The sequence below is a fragment of the Telmatherina bonti genome (assembly GCF_933228915.1).
Source record: "Telmatherina bonti genome assembly, chromosome: 16".
Lineage (NCBI taxonomy): Eukaryota > Metazoa > Chordata > Actinopteri > Atheriniformes > Telmatherinidae > Telmatherina > Telmatherina bonti.
The window spans coordinates 24,685,462-24,702,571 of NC_136614.1; the positions used below are offsets into that span (position 1 = coordinate 24,685,462).

Genomic DNA, 17,110 nt, shown 5'->3' on the forward strand with positions numbered 1-17,110 from the left:
TGCATCCCTTTTTAACTTCCCCATCTCATTATCAGTCTCCATGCTTTAGGTCTTCTGGCATCTGACTGTGCTCCTGCTTTTTCACATATATACATCATAACAGTCATTAGCACCATCTAAAGTAATATTACTATCAGGGGGAAATAAGAAATGCATTTGTTCTTTCTCCATTATCTCCTGCAAGCTTTTAGAAAATCTCTTGTGGTGTGAATTTACTTAACAGACAAACAGCATCACTGCATGTTATCTGTAGCAAACATTTGCTGAGGTGCATTAACTCTGCTGGCTCTATTTAGACGATCCAAACAGCAGCTTGTTGAATGTGACCTCATTGAAGTGCATCGTTTGATTATTGAGCTGTCCCTTTAAATGGAGGGGTAGAGAGGGAGGAGTAGAGGGAGAAGAGAGAGAGAGAGAGAGAGAGAGAGGAGATGTAGTTGGAAAAAGGGGGGTTGTTGTGTTCACTTTCTCTTCTCTGTGGAGAGGTGCTTGGACTGAGCAGGATTTTACAGAAAGAAAGAAAGAAAGAAAGAAAGAGGGCTGCACATCTTTCCAGGATTTTTCTGAATATACTCAAACTATTTTAAGGAGGAACTCTCATTGTCCCAGCGCCTCTTAACATTATGATGGACATGGAGTCAGCTGACCTTCAGTGAGGAAACACTACACTGATTTTTAACTATTTAAAAGGATCTTAAATGAGGAACACTTGTAAACTCTTATAGTACAACTCTTACAACTAAGATCCACGCATAATAGCACAAACTGAAACTAATTTTAGCATCTTTTAAGGACCATCTTGAGGGTAGATCCTTTATAGGGTAACTATTTCTTCAGGTGAAAATCTTTAAGGACTATTTAATATTTCCTAAAAATTCTGAGCCTAAAAGTTAATTGATCAATGGCCAATTTACAATTTCTCTTGCAATTCAGACTACTTTCAGACAACTAACTGATATCATTGTTCACATTGAAACAGCTGTGAAAAGATGGCAGCTGTTCACAAGAATTGAACAACTTGCAGTCTGTCTTTTTATTTTTCCTTGCTTTTTATTTAATCTTTTTCCAGACTAGTGTCCTGCTTCTAAGCAGCTATTTTTAGTTTTAAGACACAGGTGACAGAGAGGAACAGAAAAGAGGACAGATGGCACAGAAAGAAAGAGGAACAGATCAGGGTCGAGCTAAAACGGAGGACGCTTTAGGGGCTAAGGCCATGGTTGGGGGGACGACAGCAGGTGGAGGAGTGGTGGTTGAGGTCCGAGAGAAGAAGGGACCACTGCGGGCTGCAATACCCACAATGCCTTTCCCTATGGCTGTCATCTGTCTTTTCCTGAACACCTTTATACCTGGACTTGGTAAGTTGGAAATCACACTTTTGCTCTTCTCTCTGACAGTAATTCCCTCTGCCATGACGACAGCTCTGGCAGACGTGTGTGATTATTGCTCTTTGTCTGGTGTCACTGAGATTATGTGAAACTACTGAGCTGAATTTCATTAAACTTGTTGAAGAGGAGGAACATGTGAAAAGGAAGCAATCATTCAGGTTTTGTATAGGATCCAGTGACTTCCTTTGAAACAGCAAAGAATAGGGCTATCGCCTCACCAGAGGATGCAGTATCAAAGTGGCCTTTCAGTTCTTAACCTCTAAGTGTTTCTACTTCTGCATCTCACATAGAAAGTCAAGAATGCAAACAATGAAATGAGAGAAATAATCTGGCAGACCAACAGAAGAAAGAACTTTCTTACTGTGATGTGGGCAGTCATGCAAAACTTTACGACTGATCACGTTAAATTCAAAGAATCATAATTATGTAAAATAAAGTTGTTCTAAATACATTAATACAAATGTGTATTTTCACAAGTAAAAAAAAATAAGATACCATTTTCACACTGTGTGCTAGAAGATAGTCCAGGTGTAAACATGCACAGCAACTCTGGTCTGGTCTGGAGGCGTTAATGCACTGCCACAAGAAATGACATCATCTAGGGTGGTGTTTTTAGGAGTTGCATCATTACTGCGGATAACACATCATCACTTCAGGTACATCATGGTCATTTATAGACTCATATGCATCATCATTGTGGGCACAAAAGTTGACCCTGTCTAATGCAATAAACACTAAATCAGCCTATTATAATAAGCAGAGATCATACTGACAGTTTGATAGTTTTCAACACTTCATCCCCGAATTAGCTCCATTAGTGATGTGAAGATGGCCCGGTGTGTTTGGCGCGTTACAACCAAACCATCTTGTTTGGTTTGGTTGTAATGCCTTTCTATCTGCATCACTGATGCAAGTTCTTCCTATACAGTGGAAGCAGGAGGTGTCTTTTCTGTCTATTAGCAAGCTGTTGCTACAGCGGTGCAAAAAGTGTTTGCATGAAGAAGTTTTCATTGGTAGGAAGAAGGTTGGTTAGATGGCACCAACATGTGCAACCCTTTAAAAGGAGAGGTTTTAGTTCGAGACCACTTGCAGTAACGTTTTACTCATTCATTCACACTTTTGTTTTGAATTCATTTGTTAGGTGCATCTCAAACTTAGGGTTGGTGAACACAGTTTTGTGGTTCAATAGTTTATAAATCAAAATTGTTTGGCCTGCTGTCAAAAAAAAAATTGTTTTGGCAAATTTGAAAAAAGAAAAAATCATTTTAAAATATCAAACATTCAAATAATTGTTACTTTACAGCTCACCATTTTGTGGGATTCCTGCAATAAGTGACGCAAAATTAAATTTCCATTTTATGCTCTTTTTATGCACGTAAATAGGGTCATGTGAAACATTCAACTCCACTGGTCACATATGCTGATGCATATTTCACATCGGCATCCACTACAAAGCAGTGGAGGGTTCAGAATGTACTGCTGAAAACTGATGTTATTTTAAGTTATAGTAGGAATATACAACAGCAGACATGACTACAGTGGACGTCTTGATAGCATTCATTCTCAAAATACATAAAAAAGAGGCATGGAAGGGGTCTGTGTATTAAATACATTAAATACAGTTCTGCTTTTTGGTCACTTTTACTGGTTGTGAACGTTACTGCTCAACACTGCCACCAAGATTTTCCTTGTTATTGCTCTATTTGCACCACTGAAATACCAAAATATACACACGACATGAATAGGCTATATTTGCATATTTTATGTTGAGCACAAATGAGGCCACAGTAAAATTTGACAACAGCACCTTGCAGAACCCACCTGTAGGTGGGATTGTGCATGCAGATCTTTATTTACAGTGTACTTGAAGAATTTGCACCATCTAGCAGTTATCAAGGCAACTTAATGTGAAGGGTAAGAAATTGAGCTCATGATGGTGATGGTCACCTTATAAGATATCCTAACTGTGATCCATTTCTATCCCTAATGACAAAGTTTTGCTTTTTAATCCTTACCAAGTAAAGTTACTCCCTTAAGTCAGCCAGGTAAGGATACACGTCTTACCTGGTTACTAGTTTAACAGCTTCCATGAAGATTCATGCTCACAAAAAAGAATGTATTTTAGATCTAATCAGGATTATTTTGTAACTTTTGAGTTATGTCTTTGAAAACCCAACAAGGAAGTGAGAAAAGTGTTATTGTGAAATTCTGCACTGACAGGACATATGATCGTCTCTATTCCAAATGACACAAATATAAATAGTTAAAAGCAATTATTCTGAACTACAATGTGTCATATTTAATGAGAACAACCAATCAAAATGGTGTTTTTTTCAAAAGAAAGACTTGTTGCAATGCATTTGTTGCAATATGACCCATATTCATATCAAGAATATGCAGCAATAAAACTAATAATATCACAACAAAACTGTCAGTGCAGAAAGCAGATACTGTTTTTGTGATTTATTTTCTCTTTGATGATAATAAAACAATAAAATGTTCATTACACTGAACTAGTTCAAGTTATTGGGTATTTTAGCACTTCATTGCAGCGTTTTTGAATGATTGTAAAATTATCATTAAAATCTCTTTTTTAAAAAATAAAAAAAAGGAGTAAACATCATTTAGGGACCTTAAACTATTACCACATTTCCACCTGATTGACTCTTCATTGCTCACATGGTCCAACAATCTTGTCCAGCTCAGTCATCATCAGACATCCGTTGACGTAATCCTGCTTGCTGGTGGCAAACTTGTCGTCAACAGACTGAATAATAAACAATACCAACGTAAGACCCATATAGCTGTGCAGCCCTAAATAAAAGTATCTACGTCATTTCCTCTGTGCCTTTGTGTGGCCGTTTAAATTCTAGTTCATTTGTCTGGTTTGACAAGAATTTACAAGTTGGAGGCAGTTTCGTAGCTTTTTATATGTGGGTGGCTCTGGTGGTAAATGTTTGATTGTGACTCACTGAGGTTGATTCACACATGCATGTTCTCTCATCTGATTGTCCTACTGTGTGTCTTGGGTGCAGACAGAAACCAGATGCAGATTATTATCAACTGTTAGGATGTTCCTGCCTGATCTTTTGTCTTGTCCTAATTCCCAGTGCTTCTTCTCCTCCTTGTTAGATGTGTATGTGTCTCTACTTATGTGACACACAAACAGATACATGTACAGGATGCAACATTAGCCTCATAGATATGTCGATCCTCAATCTGTTCGTTACAAAGATAACAAAACTGGCTTGTTAGTGAAATGAACTTGGTCGCCAAACTAATATGAGACATCTTAGACGCTTTAACACAAATCTATTCGACCAGACATTCACACGTGGTTCAGTGAATTCAGCTGAAAAGCTGCAAGATGTGAAATGAAAGCATGAAGTGCAGTTTATTTTTTAGAAAAATGGAATATGCAGTCAATAAGAGAGACAAGATTATTGAGGATAAAATCAATGAAAAGGAAACATGATAAAATACAGGGATAGATTTGAAAAAAATGAATATATTATCCCAGTCATTTTGTTTTCTGATGGAGGAATAATGAGAGTGATGTCTCCATACCACTCAGAACTGAGTCACCCGCCAAATAACTGACAATTTGCCTGTTTTCTTTCTGGAGAGATATTATGCATTTCTCTTCCTCATCTTTGGCCTCCCATCCTCCTTTTTATGTTATAAAGGTCATCCGGAGATAGTTTTTAAAATCAAAAATAATTTGCCATTCTTCATCTCTTGTCAGTTTCACCGGCCTGTTTACTATAAATTAACTACGATAAGTGCTGAATTATTGACCGCTTAAAAATGTCATGAAACAATGACAAAAGGGTCAGCAAACACCTTGTCTGTTTTGCTTTTATTTCAGAAATATTGTTTTAATCCAGACTCAAACCTGGCCTTTTTCTTTTAACATCTGTCTTGTATGCCCTTCTCGGTCTCGGATGGTCTTCCACAAAATTGTTTATCAAGATAACACTTCACCTGCCCTCAGTGTGGCTGAGTGTGTTTAGAGTGTGTGGTGTGTTTGTGCGTGTATGTGATGGTTTGCCTGAATGCCTTGACATTTCATTGAATAGCTGCGGCTAGTTGCCATGACAACAACCGACTGAAATGTGCGTGCATGTGTGTCACAGCCGTTTGGCTCTAATTGATTGAGACTGAAAATAGAGTCTTGTTCTACTCAACCTGCAGCCCAAATAAAAATTAGAAATGTGTAATTGAATTTAGACAAGAGCCAAAGCTAAGCATCATATCATGCACACACTCACGCAGGTGTGCGGTGAAATTTGGCTGGGGGTGTTTTGTGAAACAGCACTTGGCATGGGTATTGTGTTTTGGAAAAATAAGCTAACATTTATAGCGGCTCCCTGAAACATACACGGTAAATGTTCTCACCATGTTCTGTTTGAGCCGTAATTCATGACAAAATGGTCAAGACAGCTTGGAGTACTGAAGTGGGGTGAAGCAGCTTTCCAAATGCTGCAAAAACCACCTGTAAAGATCAGAAAAGTTCATTAAATAATCTTATTTGTTAAATATGCACAAAAACTTAAGAGTAAAAACTTTGGGAATCTGATGTTTCACACTATGAAGCTTTTCAGGTGAACTTTAATGAAACATTCTTCCTTCAAATACAGAATGTCTTTGGCTCAATCTCTCTCAGTGCAGACCTTTGAACATGTCCACAGCAAGTGGAGTTTCTTCCAGCATCGCCAGGCGCTCAAGTGTCACATTTTTTAACGTCCTCCTCCCTAAAGCGTGCCCCGGTGAAATATATATGGCTTTGCTATATTTAGATTCAAAGTGCTGTCATGCCACAGACAGAACTTATGTGTCGGTCTCAATATCATGTCTGAAAAAGGCTCATCATTTCTCTGCTTTGTCCGAACACCCCTCATTTGTTCATATGCAGACTTTATGGCTCATTAAACAGAGTACTTGACAATGACATTTGCTCTGACGTGGAAAAACGTTTGTGAAGTATATTTCTCTCATGTCTAGTGCAGGGGTGGCATTTTACAGACTGCCATTATGAGTCACATTTAAGGGCATGAACTAACCACAGATGTAAGTATTTCAGATGGAGGACTTGTTGCACTTTTCACAGGTTTTCATACCGCACAAACATTTCTCTAGGCTTCAAGAACCAACTTCACAACAGATAACGATGCATTGTGGACTGTTGGCAGATTAAGGCACTTGTCAGACTCTTTCAGTACTTTGCCCTCTATCATGTAATCCATGTTATGTTTATGTCTACATACATGCAACACCGATATCTAAGTAGCAACTAGACAGAAGCCTACAGCTTTGTCTGCCATCTTTGATGTGGGGGAAAGTGCTACAGAAATACACTTGACTTTGACTGGAAACACCTCTACCGTTTACTGCTCTTGCCTCGTTTTCTGCTTTCTGTACACTTCATCCTCTTCCCAATTGAAAGTGTTGGTAGAAGTTTTTCTATCTGTGAGAAGTAAAACAGTCTTATGAATGTGTGCACGTGCAACTAATGCATGGGCTTTGGCCCGCCAAGGGACAAGTATGGAAACCAGTTACGACCAAAATCTCACAGATTTACATTTATATGTACATTACTTAATACACAACGTACTCACCTATAGGCCTTTCAACCTGCCCAGTGATTTCTTTATAAATGTCCAGACTTTTCAGTAAATCCAAAGGATGCAATAAATGTCTGACTCCCAGTGCAGTACAAAGAACACAAAGAGGACTTAATGTGCTTCACGGGGAATAGCACCAATGTACACACATCTGTCCTGGCAAAGATTAAAATGATGTGATTCACCAGCTCACATTTTCTGTGAGATGAAGACAATGTGTCTCCATTTTCTTCATGTGGACATCAAATGCAATGGCCGGATTCTTTACAAGGTTTGTTAATGGTTAAGACAATTACTTTGGCTGAATTGAAAATACAAGTAACATAGCCTAACATACCCTGCAGCAAGACAACTCGATGTCGTCTATTTGATTCAAAACAGTCAATACAAACATTACATTTCACGTCTATCAACATAATATCATTTAGTCACAAAGTGGTGTTTGTTAGACTCAAATGTTGTCTTGCTCTTACCTACACCTATAATGGCTATACCTGCAGCTCACCTAACAACAGTTAGTATTATTTCTAACAAGTGTTGACTTTATTATAACATTAAAAAGCTGACAAAAATAAATCTTAAATCTGTAATATATGACAATGTGAGTGTGCTCATGACAGCTGTCCGAAATGGGCTCATTTAAACCAACAGTCTCTGTCGCAGAGGTTTTACGTTCATGTTAATCCACCCAGATGTTGCCATCCCTTCACACGAGGTTGCCACTGCAATCTTACAAAGTCAAGATAAACACAAACTATCGGTGAGTGCTGGGATGCTTTTAGGCTCTCCTGTGCAGTGCAAACTAAATATAAAGCTGCTGTTAAAGTGGGAAAACACAACTGGTCACCTGTGTATTGGCTATTCTATCAGCTGAGAATTCAAGTAATTTCGCTTACTGAGAAATTGTGTGGGAGGCAGAGGTCACATGTTTGATTCTGTGTGTGCACATGTGTGAAACTGATGGCATGTGATAGTGAAGATATTGCATCAGCTTACTGAGTCATGGTGACATCTTACCTCACCATTCTGTGTGTATGTGTGTGTGCACGTTTCGTGTCCCAACGCTGATATTTGTAATGCCCTTCTTACACTTGGCCTCTTATACACAGCAAAATAAGGTAAACAATGTCATCACTTTGTTTTGTGCTGCAGCATCTTGTGCTTAGTAATTGCATTAGACTTACTAATTCTTCTCTAATACTCATACCAAGAAATACTCCTTCCCTGCAACAGCAAACAGATCCAGTGAACATATGCTAGCTAGCCATCTAGTTTAGGCTATGATAATTTGAAAGTCTGTGAAGGGCAAGATTAATTGAGAGCATGCAGTCCCTGGAGCTAAAACTCACGAGTTTCCTCTAAACTGAAGACTTACTGTTAAAGTGGAATGACTCATTTCATATGTCAACACATGTTTAATTTAGAAAAGGGGTGGATGTAAAGCGAATGTCATGAATATTTATGGGTTGTGGATTATGAGCAAAGAAATCAACGTTCAAAGAATCGGCCAACCCATCCAAAGAGAATCCCTACTTATCATGCTCATCAGAAAGTCCAGAGGAACTCTATAAGTAAAGTCAGCAGATGGAAGGACTGAGTGCATTGGATGCTTTGGAGTTTGATGGCTTATAGGAGCAAAAGCAATGCCACCTAACTGAATGCAAACTGAACGTTTTTATATTACTTATGCAACACTGTCTTACTGCAGGCTTTGATTTCTTTGTCTTTCTTGCTTGTGTTTCTCCCCCTTTATGGCTGCTTCTCTTTCTGTCTTTGACACTTTTACACTCCATCATTAACCTCCTACACTACCAGTGGGTGCCATGTAGAGTTCTCAGTGTAATTATAATAATAAGTCTGGCTAATATCGAGGTGCACACACACACACACATACATGCACACTCTCTCAAAGTCCTGCGTTCAAAGCGTACAAAAGACCCAAAAGCTTTTTATGGATGATGGATTGTTCGAATAGATTTCATCAGTGGAGAGTTAGAATATTAGTTCAAACTTAGCGGAGTCCAGTATAGCATAAGTCCAGTTCTCATCCATCAAAATTTATTTGTACATGAGAAGCTTAATGGTCCTAATGGTTAGATTTACTCCAATCGCTTTCATGCTGCTTAAAAATGCTTTTTTACTGCTTGACCAACTTGACATTACCCATGTTGAAGAAAAGTTTGCACGTAATCAGACTTCTCTAACCTTATTTTTCCAGTGGACATTTGAGCTCAAATTTTTTTCAGTAAAGCAAAGTTTTTAATGCATTTTTTAAAAATTGGCAAGAAGTGGATAAAAGATGCCACTCGTGCAAAAATGTTTGCAGTTCCTGTCAGCCCTTTGAAATATTTTAAGCTTATTTCTGTATGTTGTAAGACATGTAGCTTTGAGTTTTGCCCTTCTCAAAGTGTATTTTCAGGTCACACCAGGCAGCTTTCTTTTAGTGTTCAGCTTAGTGTAGTCTGTGGTTGACAAACAGACCTGAAGCATCTATTAATAGTTGTGTTCAATTCTTTGCAAGGAAGGTGGGTCTCTAATATGCAGAGTGCTGAGCTGTGTGCATTAAGGAGAGACAGTGCATTGTTCTGCAGCGCACCATTTATGATCAGGTAAGAGGAGAATTTGACCAATTGAAAGAGCAGTGAGAAGCACTCTGACAAAGGAATATCCTCCACATTATCATCTCAGGACAGACACACTTGATGGCAGTGCAGAAACACAACATACAGATGCAAGAGCAGAAGACAGAAAATCTGTTTTGTCTCAAATGAATCATGTGGTTCTTTGTTTAAAAAATAGAGAAAAAGACACTGCATGGATGTCAATGTACCTCAATATACGTGTTACCAAGACAAAAAGAAATCTGTCTTTTACTCAGACATGTAATTGATCCAGTTTTAACTTACCCAGTAAAGAGAATAATCATTAGTCGTATCCCTAGTGTGTGTGCCGAACATGTTAGCAGACACCAGCTGCTCAGTCCAACTGTTCATCTAAGCGAACACGTGACTGGTACCTGCCACAGTGAACACAAGTTGGAAGTCATTCAGGAAAAGAAATGGAAGCAAGCAGACCGGAGGAATCCTGTCCTGGATGCCACCACTCAGATGGAAGTGATGCATAACCATTCAGCTGGCTGTCAGTCATGACTCATGTCTGGAGGTGGGCAGCTACACCAGCAGCCAGTGCATCTGCTCGTGGGTGTGGCCTCCACGACCTGAAAATTTCTCTGTCTGATCACAGAGACTATAGGTGGTATCTCAGTTAGGTTACTGTTGCTCTTTTACTGTATATGAGAGACTTTGATATGAAAGGTACTGAGAATAACATGTTCTATTACTCCAAATACAAGATGCTGCTCCCTGGGTATTTCCCATCGCTTGCAATGATCATTTTTCATGCAGATTTGTCAGCCTTCATGGGACAAGTCGAGTGTAACTGTTCCATCCCTGTCTAAATGTCAGACCTCTGTATTCAAGTCTTCTAATTTAAAGTAAGGAACAGTCTAAGAGATGTTTAATTTAAAAAAATGGTAAGAAACCAAAATGTACATGAGTGTTTTTGGCCTTTTCTTCCTCATGAGAAACGGATGCAGTTGGCAGCCTGGTTGTTTCTGCTCCTCCCTCCCTCCACCTGTTCATCTTGCTCTGGTATTTGAATTCCTGCAAAGTGACAAGAAATTGAGCTAAAAAAACGGGGAAAGGGCCAAGGTTATGATGTACTCAACGCCCACCGGGCAGTTTTTGCACCACTGTCAGTATTCACAGTATTCGGTTCAGTGTTTCCAAAAGAGAAAGACAAGCCCGCAGTGAGAATGTCCAGCTGGCCGTCAGAACAAACTATTGTTTTTTTTAGTAAAGAGCATCCATCGAAGAAAATGATTCATATTGACTGCCTGAAGACACTGAAGCACAATGTGACTTTTTGAATAATAATTGGCTAAAAAAAACATAAAGTTACTGATTTTTCAGGCAAGGAGGGTCTGAAAAGTTGCAAAGTTCTGCTTTAATGAAGTTACTCTCCCCACAGACCCTGCCACTAAACTACCTGGAGGGTTGTGTAATTATAGCTTGTAATGTAAAATTTCAGAGAAGCATGTTGGTCTATTTGATGTTTAATTGCAGGCATTGATTTCTGTCACAATGATATTATGAGCCTTAAAATTAACATACTGACTCTTTTAAAAAAATCAGAAACCCTTTTGAACCCCCGATTGGCTGTAAATTCTTAGCTGAAAGATTTAGTACCTAATTTAGTTGAAATATAATGAATAGACCATGGAGCCTGCGGTCCCAAAATTGATCAATTCAGCACAATGTTTATTACCTTTAAGTGCCTCAAATGGACTGGTTGTATTTTTTAAGAGTTAAAACCTGTTACATACTCCATGTGAAGCAAGAACTTTCTCTTGTCCTTAAGGCCATAATAAAATAATAACATCCTTTTGGTCTCTCAAATGTGGTTGGAAGCTTGCAGCTTATTTTCAGTACATCGTGTGAACAGAACTGTCTTCTTGTGGGGCTTTGGGCATAATTTGAGAATGGCGTAGGTAACATGGAAAAACGTGAGGCAGAAAGTTGTCACTTCCACATTTCCACTGAGGAGAGCTTGAGGTTAAACTGATAGTTATAATCAGCAGCTTTGTGAGGTGGTAAGAAAGTACAAAAGATAAGGAAACATTTTCGCCCACAACCCTGACCTGCCACAGATGAGGTTTCTTGTTAATTGTAAAATCACCAGGCCAGTTGTTCATTGCATATAAAAAAAAAAAAAAACACATGCTTTCCAGAGAAGAGAGTAGTGATTCTGCACATATGGCTTCTTCTTTGCATGACAAAGCTTTAACCTGCACTCATTAATGCTATGTTGAACTGCAGTGATCTACATGGCAGCAACATGTTTCTTTTAATGCAAAGGTCACCAGCATGCAAACTTTATTCCGACTGTGTCCTTTGAAGAATATTAAACAATATTATTTCCAAATAGCCTATTTCTACATCCTAAAAGTGCTCTTTTTCAACACCCAGAACAGAACTGACCATTTCACAGTTACCTGTGACGTGTTCCGCTTTAGGACCATATTTTCTATTTAGTTACCCATGAACTCAGATATTGCTCCAACTAAGTTCAGGATTATTTGAATTTTTCCCCCCCTTTCTGTATCAAATAGTTAAATCTCTTTCTTGATAGGAGCAGGGATAGGCTCCACATCTTCACCTCAGCAAGCTGAACTTTACAGAAAGAAAAAAAAAACGGATTAAAAAAAATAAAATCTTCTTTCTGAAGTTGTTGCTTGTTGATTTATTTCCATTTTACACAGCCCTCTTTTAAAACTGTTTTTTTAACCATAGACTAAAGTAACAATATAGCAAATGTAATTTATTTATAACGAAGTGTGGATGAATAGACTCATGCAAATAATAGTTTATTCAGTAAATCACTGCACAATAAGATCAAAAGAAATATTACCTCCAACAAACAACTAAAAAAAAAACACTTTTACTATCTGTAAAATGAATGTACAAAGTGTATGGCATATTTACATACACAAAATGTTTTATATTCCAGTGTTAGCGTTGTCATGGAAACATTGTCTAATAAAATAATCTAATTTGTTTTTATCTCATGTGTATCAGTGTGTGTAAGACCATGCAGAACATACACACAGACACACACACACACACACACACACACACACACACACACACACACACACACACACACACAGAGTGCATTTATCATGTAATAAACAGTGCCTAGAATGGTCTCCAGATAACAGGATAAGGACTGATATTGAATTAAATTCAGACAGACAAGGACCGTCCACAGAGATGGTGTTGTTTGAACTCAGCAGCCGCAGCGATGAGCAACAGGCATTGAACATCTTCATGTGCCTTCCATAGATATACACAGAAAAATAAAGAACCCAGTCCAGACCTGAACCTGACTGAAACACTGTGATGGGATTTTAACCCTAAACAGGCACAAGTGGAAAATGTAATGTTATTATTCTTCTATTTAAGATCCAAGTAAAGGATTCTTACTGTTTTTTAATGTCTTGTATAAATTGTGTCTCCAGGGATACATTAAACAGTGTTAAAGTGGTAAACACATTAACATTTCATTTGAGGAAGAAAATTTTTACATTTCTTTAATGGTTGATTGCACTCTGGGTATAACATCCACTTTCCGCTTTCAGTAAATAGAAAGCTGAAAGTGTAAATTCCCCGCCTACCCAATAAGCAAGCCTGCAACTCAAACATTAACTTTTTGAACCTCCAAAGAACATTTAATTATTACAACCAATCTACTAAGAAGAAGACGACTACAAATTAACCACCGAATTGCTGTTTTTCCATCTCCTTCCTGTTTCTGTTTTCTGTTGTTGAGGGACAGTTGGAAGCCGTTTTGTGGACTTTTTCCTGTAATGATGCAAAGACAAACACCAAATTTACTGCAGGAGATTTTTGTCCTTCCGTCTGGAAGAAATCTGCACCGGTTCTTCTCAGAGAAGACTGGAAAGTGATTCACTCCATCATAGTGGACATGAGCCACTGGTCTTGGGGTTGTGGGTCTTTGGATGCATCTGGGACTGTGCAGATCCACATTTAGTTCTTTGAAAGGCCTTCCCCTCTTTTTTCCACTGTGGATAACTTCACCTACAACATCCAGCTTTAATGCCTTGAGGTTCTTGTGATTTTTTGCACAATACTCTTGGAATCTCTGCAATACAGCAGCCATCCATTGTAGACTGTTATTTTAGCCGCTTGTCCAAAGATACACAGGAACCACCAGTGGGACTTTGCAGTTGTGCAATACAAAGCCACCATCCTGTCAGTGAGATTAGTTCCCCCCATGTGGACATCATATTGTGATAAAATATTTGGGGAAGAAACAACTCTTCTTCCCTCCTTCCTGCAGAAACACCATGTTTTGTTGACAGGGCTCATAGCAGCACAGGAGCCAGCCAAGGTGACAGCTTTGTTGTCAGCCCATTTCACAATAGCCATTTCTGCTTCATTATCTACCCTGTAGTCAAAGCTGCCCCTTTCTCGCCTCAGCAGTGTACAGCCATCCTTGTAGCCTGCTCTTGCAGATGGTTCCTAGACTTTACAAGCCACATGACTTCTTCTGATGCACTATGAATGGTAGAGAAGGGAGCTCTGTAAGACATTCAGCAAATTGGAATAACCTGAGGCAACATCGTTAGAAATAATAGACCTAAATTCCCCCTAACAATGATATGAGGGACTGATAATGTCAGAAAGAAAACAGTTACCTGACATTACTGCTGCAGAAGGCTGATCTACGTTGAGGTAAACATTTTTGTTCAGTGACACAGTGTAATAAGTGTTGCGTCAGTGTTAATCTGAAAATGATAATCTGATCGAGTTAGAACAAACGTCTTTTTTAATGTAAAACCTTTAAACTGAAAGAGGTTGTCTTATTTCTTAAATGTAAAATTTCTTCAGCTCCTTCTGCTTTCACACACATCTAGTATAAACAGAAGGCTTTTGTTTTGGGCTAAAGCATCATAATGTATTTAGATAAAGATTTATCAATATTGCTTTAAATTTGACCTTTTTACGCTAATTAATTTAGACATTTCTTTACATGTTTGCGTAGAAAACAAGCTTCTGCCAAGCATATAATTAAATCCTTGCCTCTAGGGAGCTACAACACAACACAGCTCTACATCTGTATTATATAAGGTGTAGGTGTGCAAATGTGATATGACAGCACTGCTTTCCATTTGTTTGCTGGGTGTCAATGAATACTTCATTTATCCACTTGTCCCAAGTGTGTCTGCATTTAGCTCCTTTGCTAAACATATTATTATTATTATAAGCAAGTAAATGGTAATATGTTAAAAGTAAAAGTAAAAGTAAGTAAAACCTACAGCTATCTTCAGCATCATGTACTGTAATCCAGTGTGCAATGTGTAATATACTGTTAGTGGTAAAAGATTTACTTAAAATAACATTGGGACACATTGATATACAGGTAGTCAGTACTTTTTTCTGTGTTGGCTACAGCTTCAGTGCAAATAGAGCAGAGAGTTATGCAGATAGTATGTGTGTATGTATGTGTGTTGGTCTGGTCCTGGGAAAATAAAGGATTTCTTAGACTGATGTTTTAACATTTGGAGGAGTGTGGCAGTTTTATGAAATTGTAAAACATTATATGGTTGACATATGTGTCAAAGGGATAAATGGTAAGAATTTTAAGGCATGTATCATCATCCTCAGTCATTGTGTTTTGTGCTTATAAGCAAATATGTGTGATATTACGCTGCTGAATGCAAAAGGAAAATATGGTGAAAGTTTCCTGCAAGTCTTTGACCCGATCATGCACTGCTTTAAATTACAGTTTAATTTACCTGTGAAATGTTTTCATTAGAGGCAAACAGATCTCTTCTGCTTTGTGTCACTGGGAAGTCTGGAAAGACTTGGTATATATTTGACTGGAGATAAACCAGAGTGGAAAGCTGCTCCTACCATTTTGGACTATAAACATCACAGATTAAACCACACAGAATTGAGATGAGTGTGACATTGTGGCTGTTTTTGGTCTGACCAACTGTATAACTTTGTCCTGCAGGTACTTTCATCTCAGCCTTCACAGTGCTGTGTGGGGCTCGCTGTGAGCTGATTTCACAGCGAGGTGTTTGCTGTGTGTTCTGGCTCAATGTGGCAGCAGCCCTCGTTCAGATACTGACTGCTGTTATCATGGTGGGATGGATCATGAGCATCTTCTGGGGAATGGACATGGTCATTCTGGCAAGTCAGTAATTATTCATCTTTTCTCTTTTTTGTGATTAATGTTGCTTTGGGCTTTCAAATGTTTGTTGTACAAATGATGTGTAAGTCAAAGCTTTAAAAAAATAAAAAGGTGTACAGCATCATTTCCAGCCACTAAACACTGGTTTAATAATGTCATGTAATGGTTAACAGGTGCTACATGTGAATGTCAAGTCTGAAAATATGAACAAAATTTATTTGTTTTGTGACTTGTCTTTCAAGATACTGCAGATGTATTTTTACAGTAAATAAAAGAAAATATATAATTTGAATTTACTCTGCTTATGTAGATTTTTATATTATTGTGATACATGAAAATTACCATCACAATTTCCAACCATAAAACTGTGGTTTTCATTGGTTTCGATGGTACATTGACATTGATAATATACATTCCTGAAAGCTGTCAGTGTCTGTCAGTCAAGCTAAGCTAACCTCTCCTCGGAGCCAGGGCCGGACTAAAAGTGCGCAGGCCCCTGGGCTCAGAATGTTCCAGGGGCCCCCTTCCCCACCGCAACATTGTGAAAATTGTGAATGATAACACTGTGAAACAACATTTCTAACATCTATCAGCCAATGGTACCAATAGCAATACACTAGACACTGCGGTGTAACTATCTGGCTTTTATGTACATTTTGTTTCATGTCCAAAATGCTGGTGTTTGCCCTACATGGGCCCCACATGGGCCCCAAGTGGAAGAGGGTCCCTGGGCCTGTGCCCATAATGCCCATTGGATAATCCGGTCTTGCTCGGAGCAGGTAGTACAAGCCAATTTAGCCACCTGTTGCCAAGTTTTCACTGCATGCACGATGGTTGTCCGGCATAAACTGCAGCTCAGCCATGACTCAGAATTCTGTTGGTCCAGTCCTGCAATAGTATATACCAAACAGTCAAAAGAGTAAAACCTGGAAAAATATCAACATTTACAACTGCTAAATATTTGCAAAAACAAAAAGAAAATCCAGGCAATGCTGTATTAGATGTCTGGAATAACTCCTGGCAGGAGCAGGACATGCTAACTAGCTACTGTACATGCAATTTCAGAGAAAAAATGGTTGGAAAAGTTGTGACAAAGCATCTCATACAAAAGTCACTCAGGATAAAAATCCTAAATATATTGTTTCATTTGACTTCCCTCTTTTGAGTAGCTGTTAGCTTACTCATCAGTGCTTCTCAAATGTTCATCATACATGTTCAAAAGGATCCAAAAGGATAAATTATGAGGGTTGGGGGCTCTCCCCAAGCATTTGGAGTTGTATTGCTTTTAGTTTTTATCTTTAAAATGTATCCATAGAAACA

General features: G+C 38.4%; 1 protein-coding gene across 1 annotated transcript; it reads left to right on the forward strand.

The window, feature by feature from the left end:
• The first annotated feature begins 493 nt into the window (after window positions 1–493).
• Window positions 494–15,933, forward strand: stum (stum, mechanosensory transduction mediator homolog). The gene is made up of 2 exons (XM_079255768.1): window positions 494–1,355; window positions 15,611–15,933. Exons 1-2 carry the CDS (start codon window positions 1,145–1,147, stop codon window positions 15,799–15,801), a joined length of 402 nt encoding a protein of 133 aa, XP_079111894.1. The 5' UTR covers window positions 494–1,144; the 3' UTR covers window positions 15,802–15,933.
• The last annotated feature ends 1,177 nt before the right edge of the window (window positions 15,934–17,110 follow it).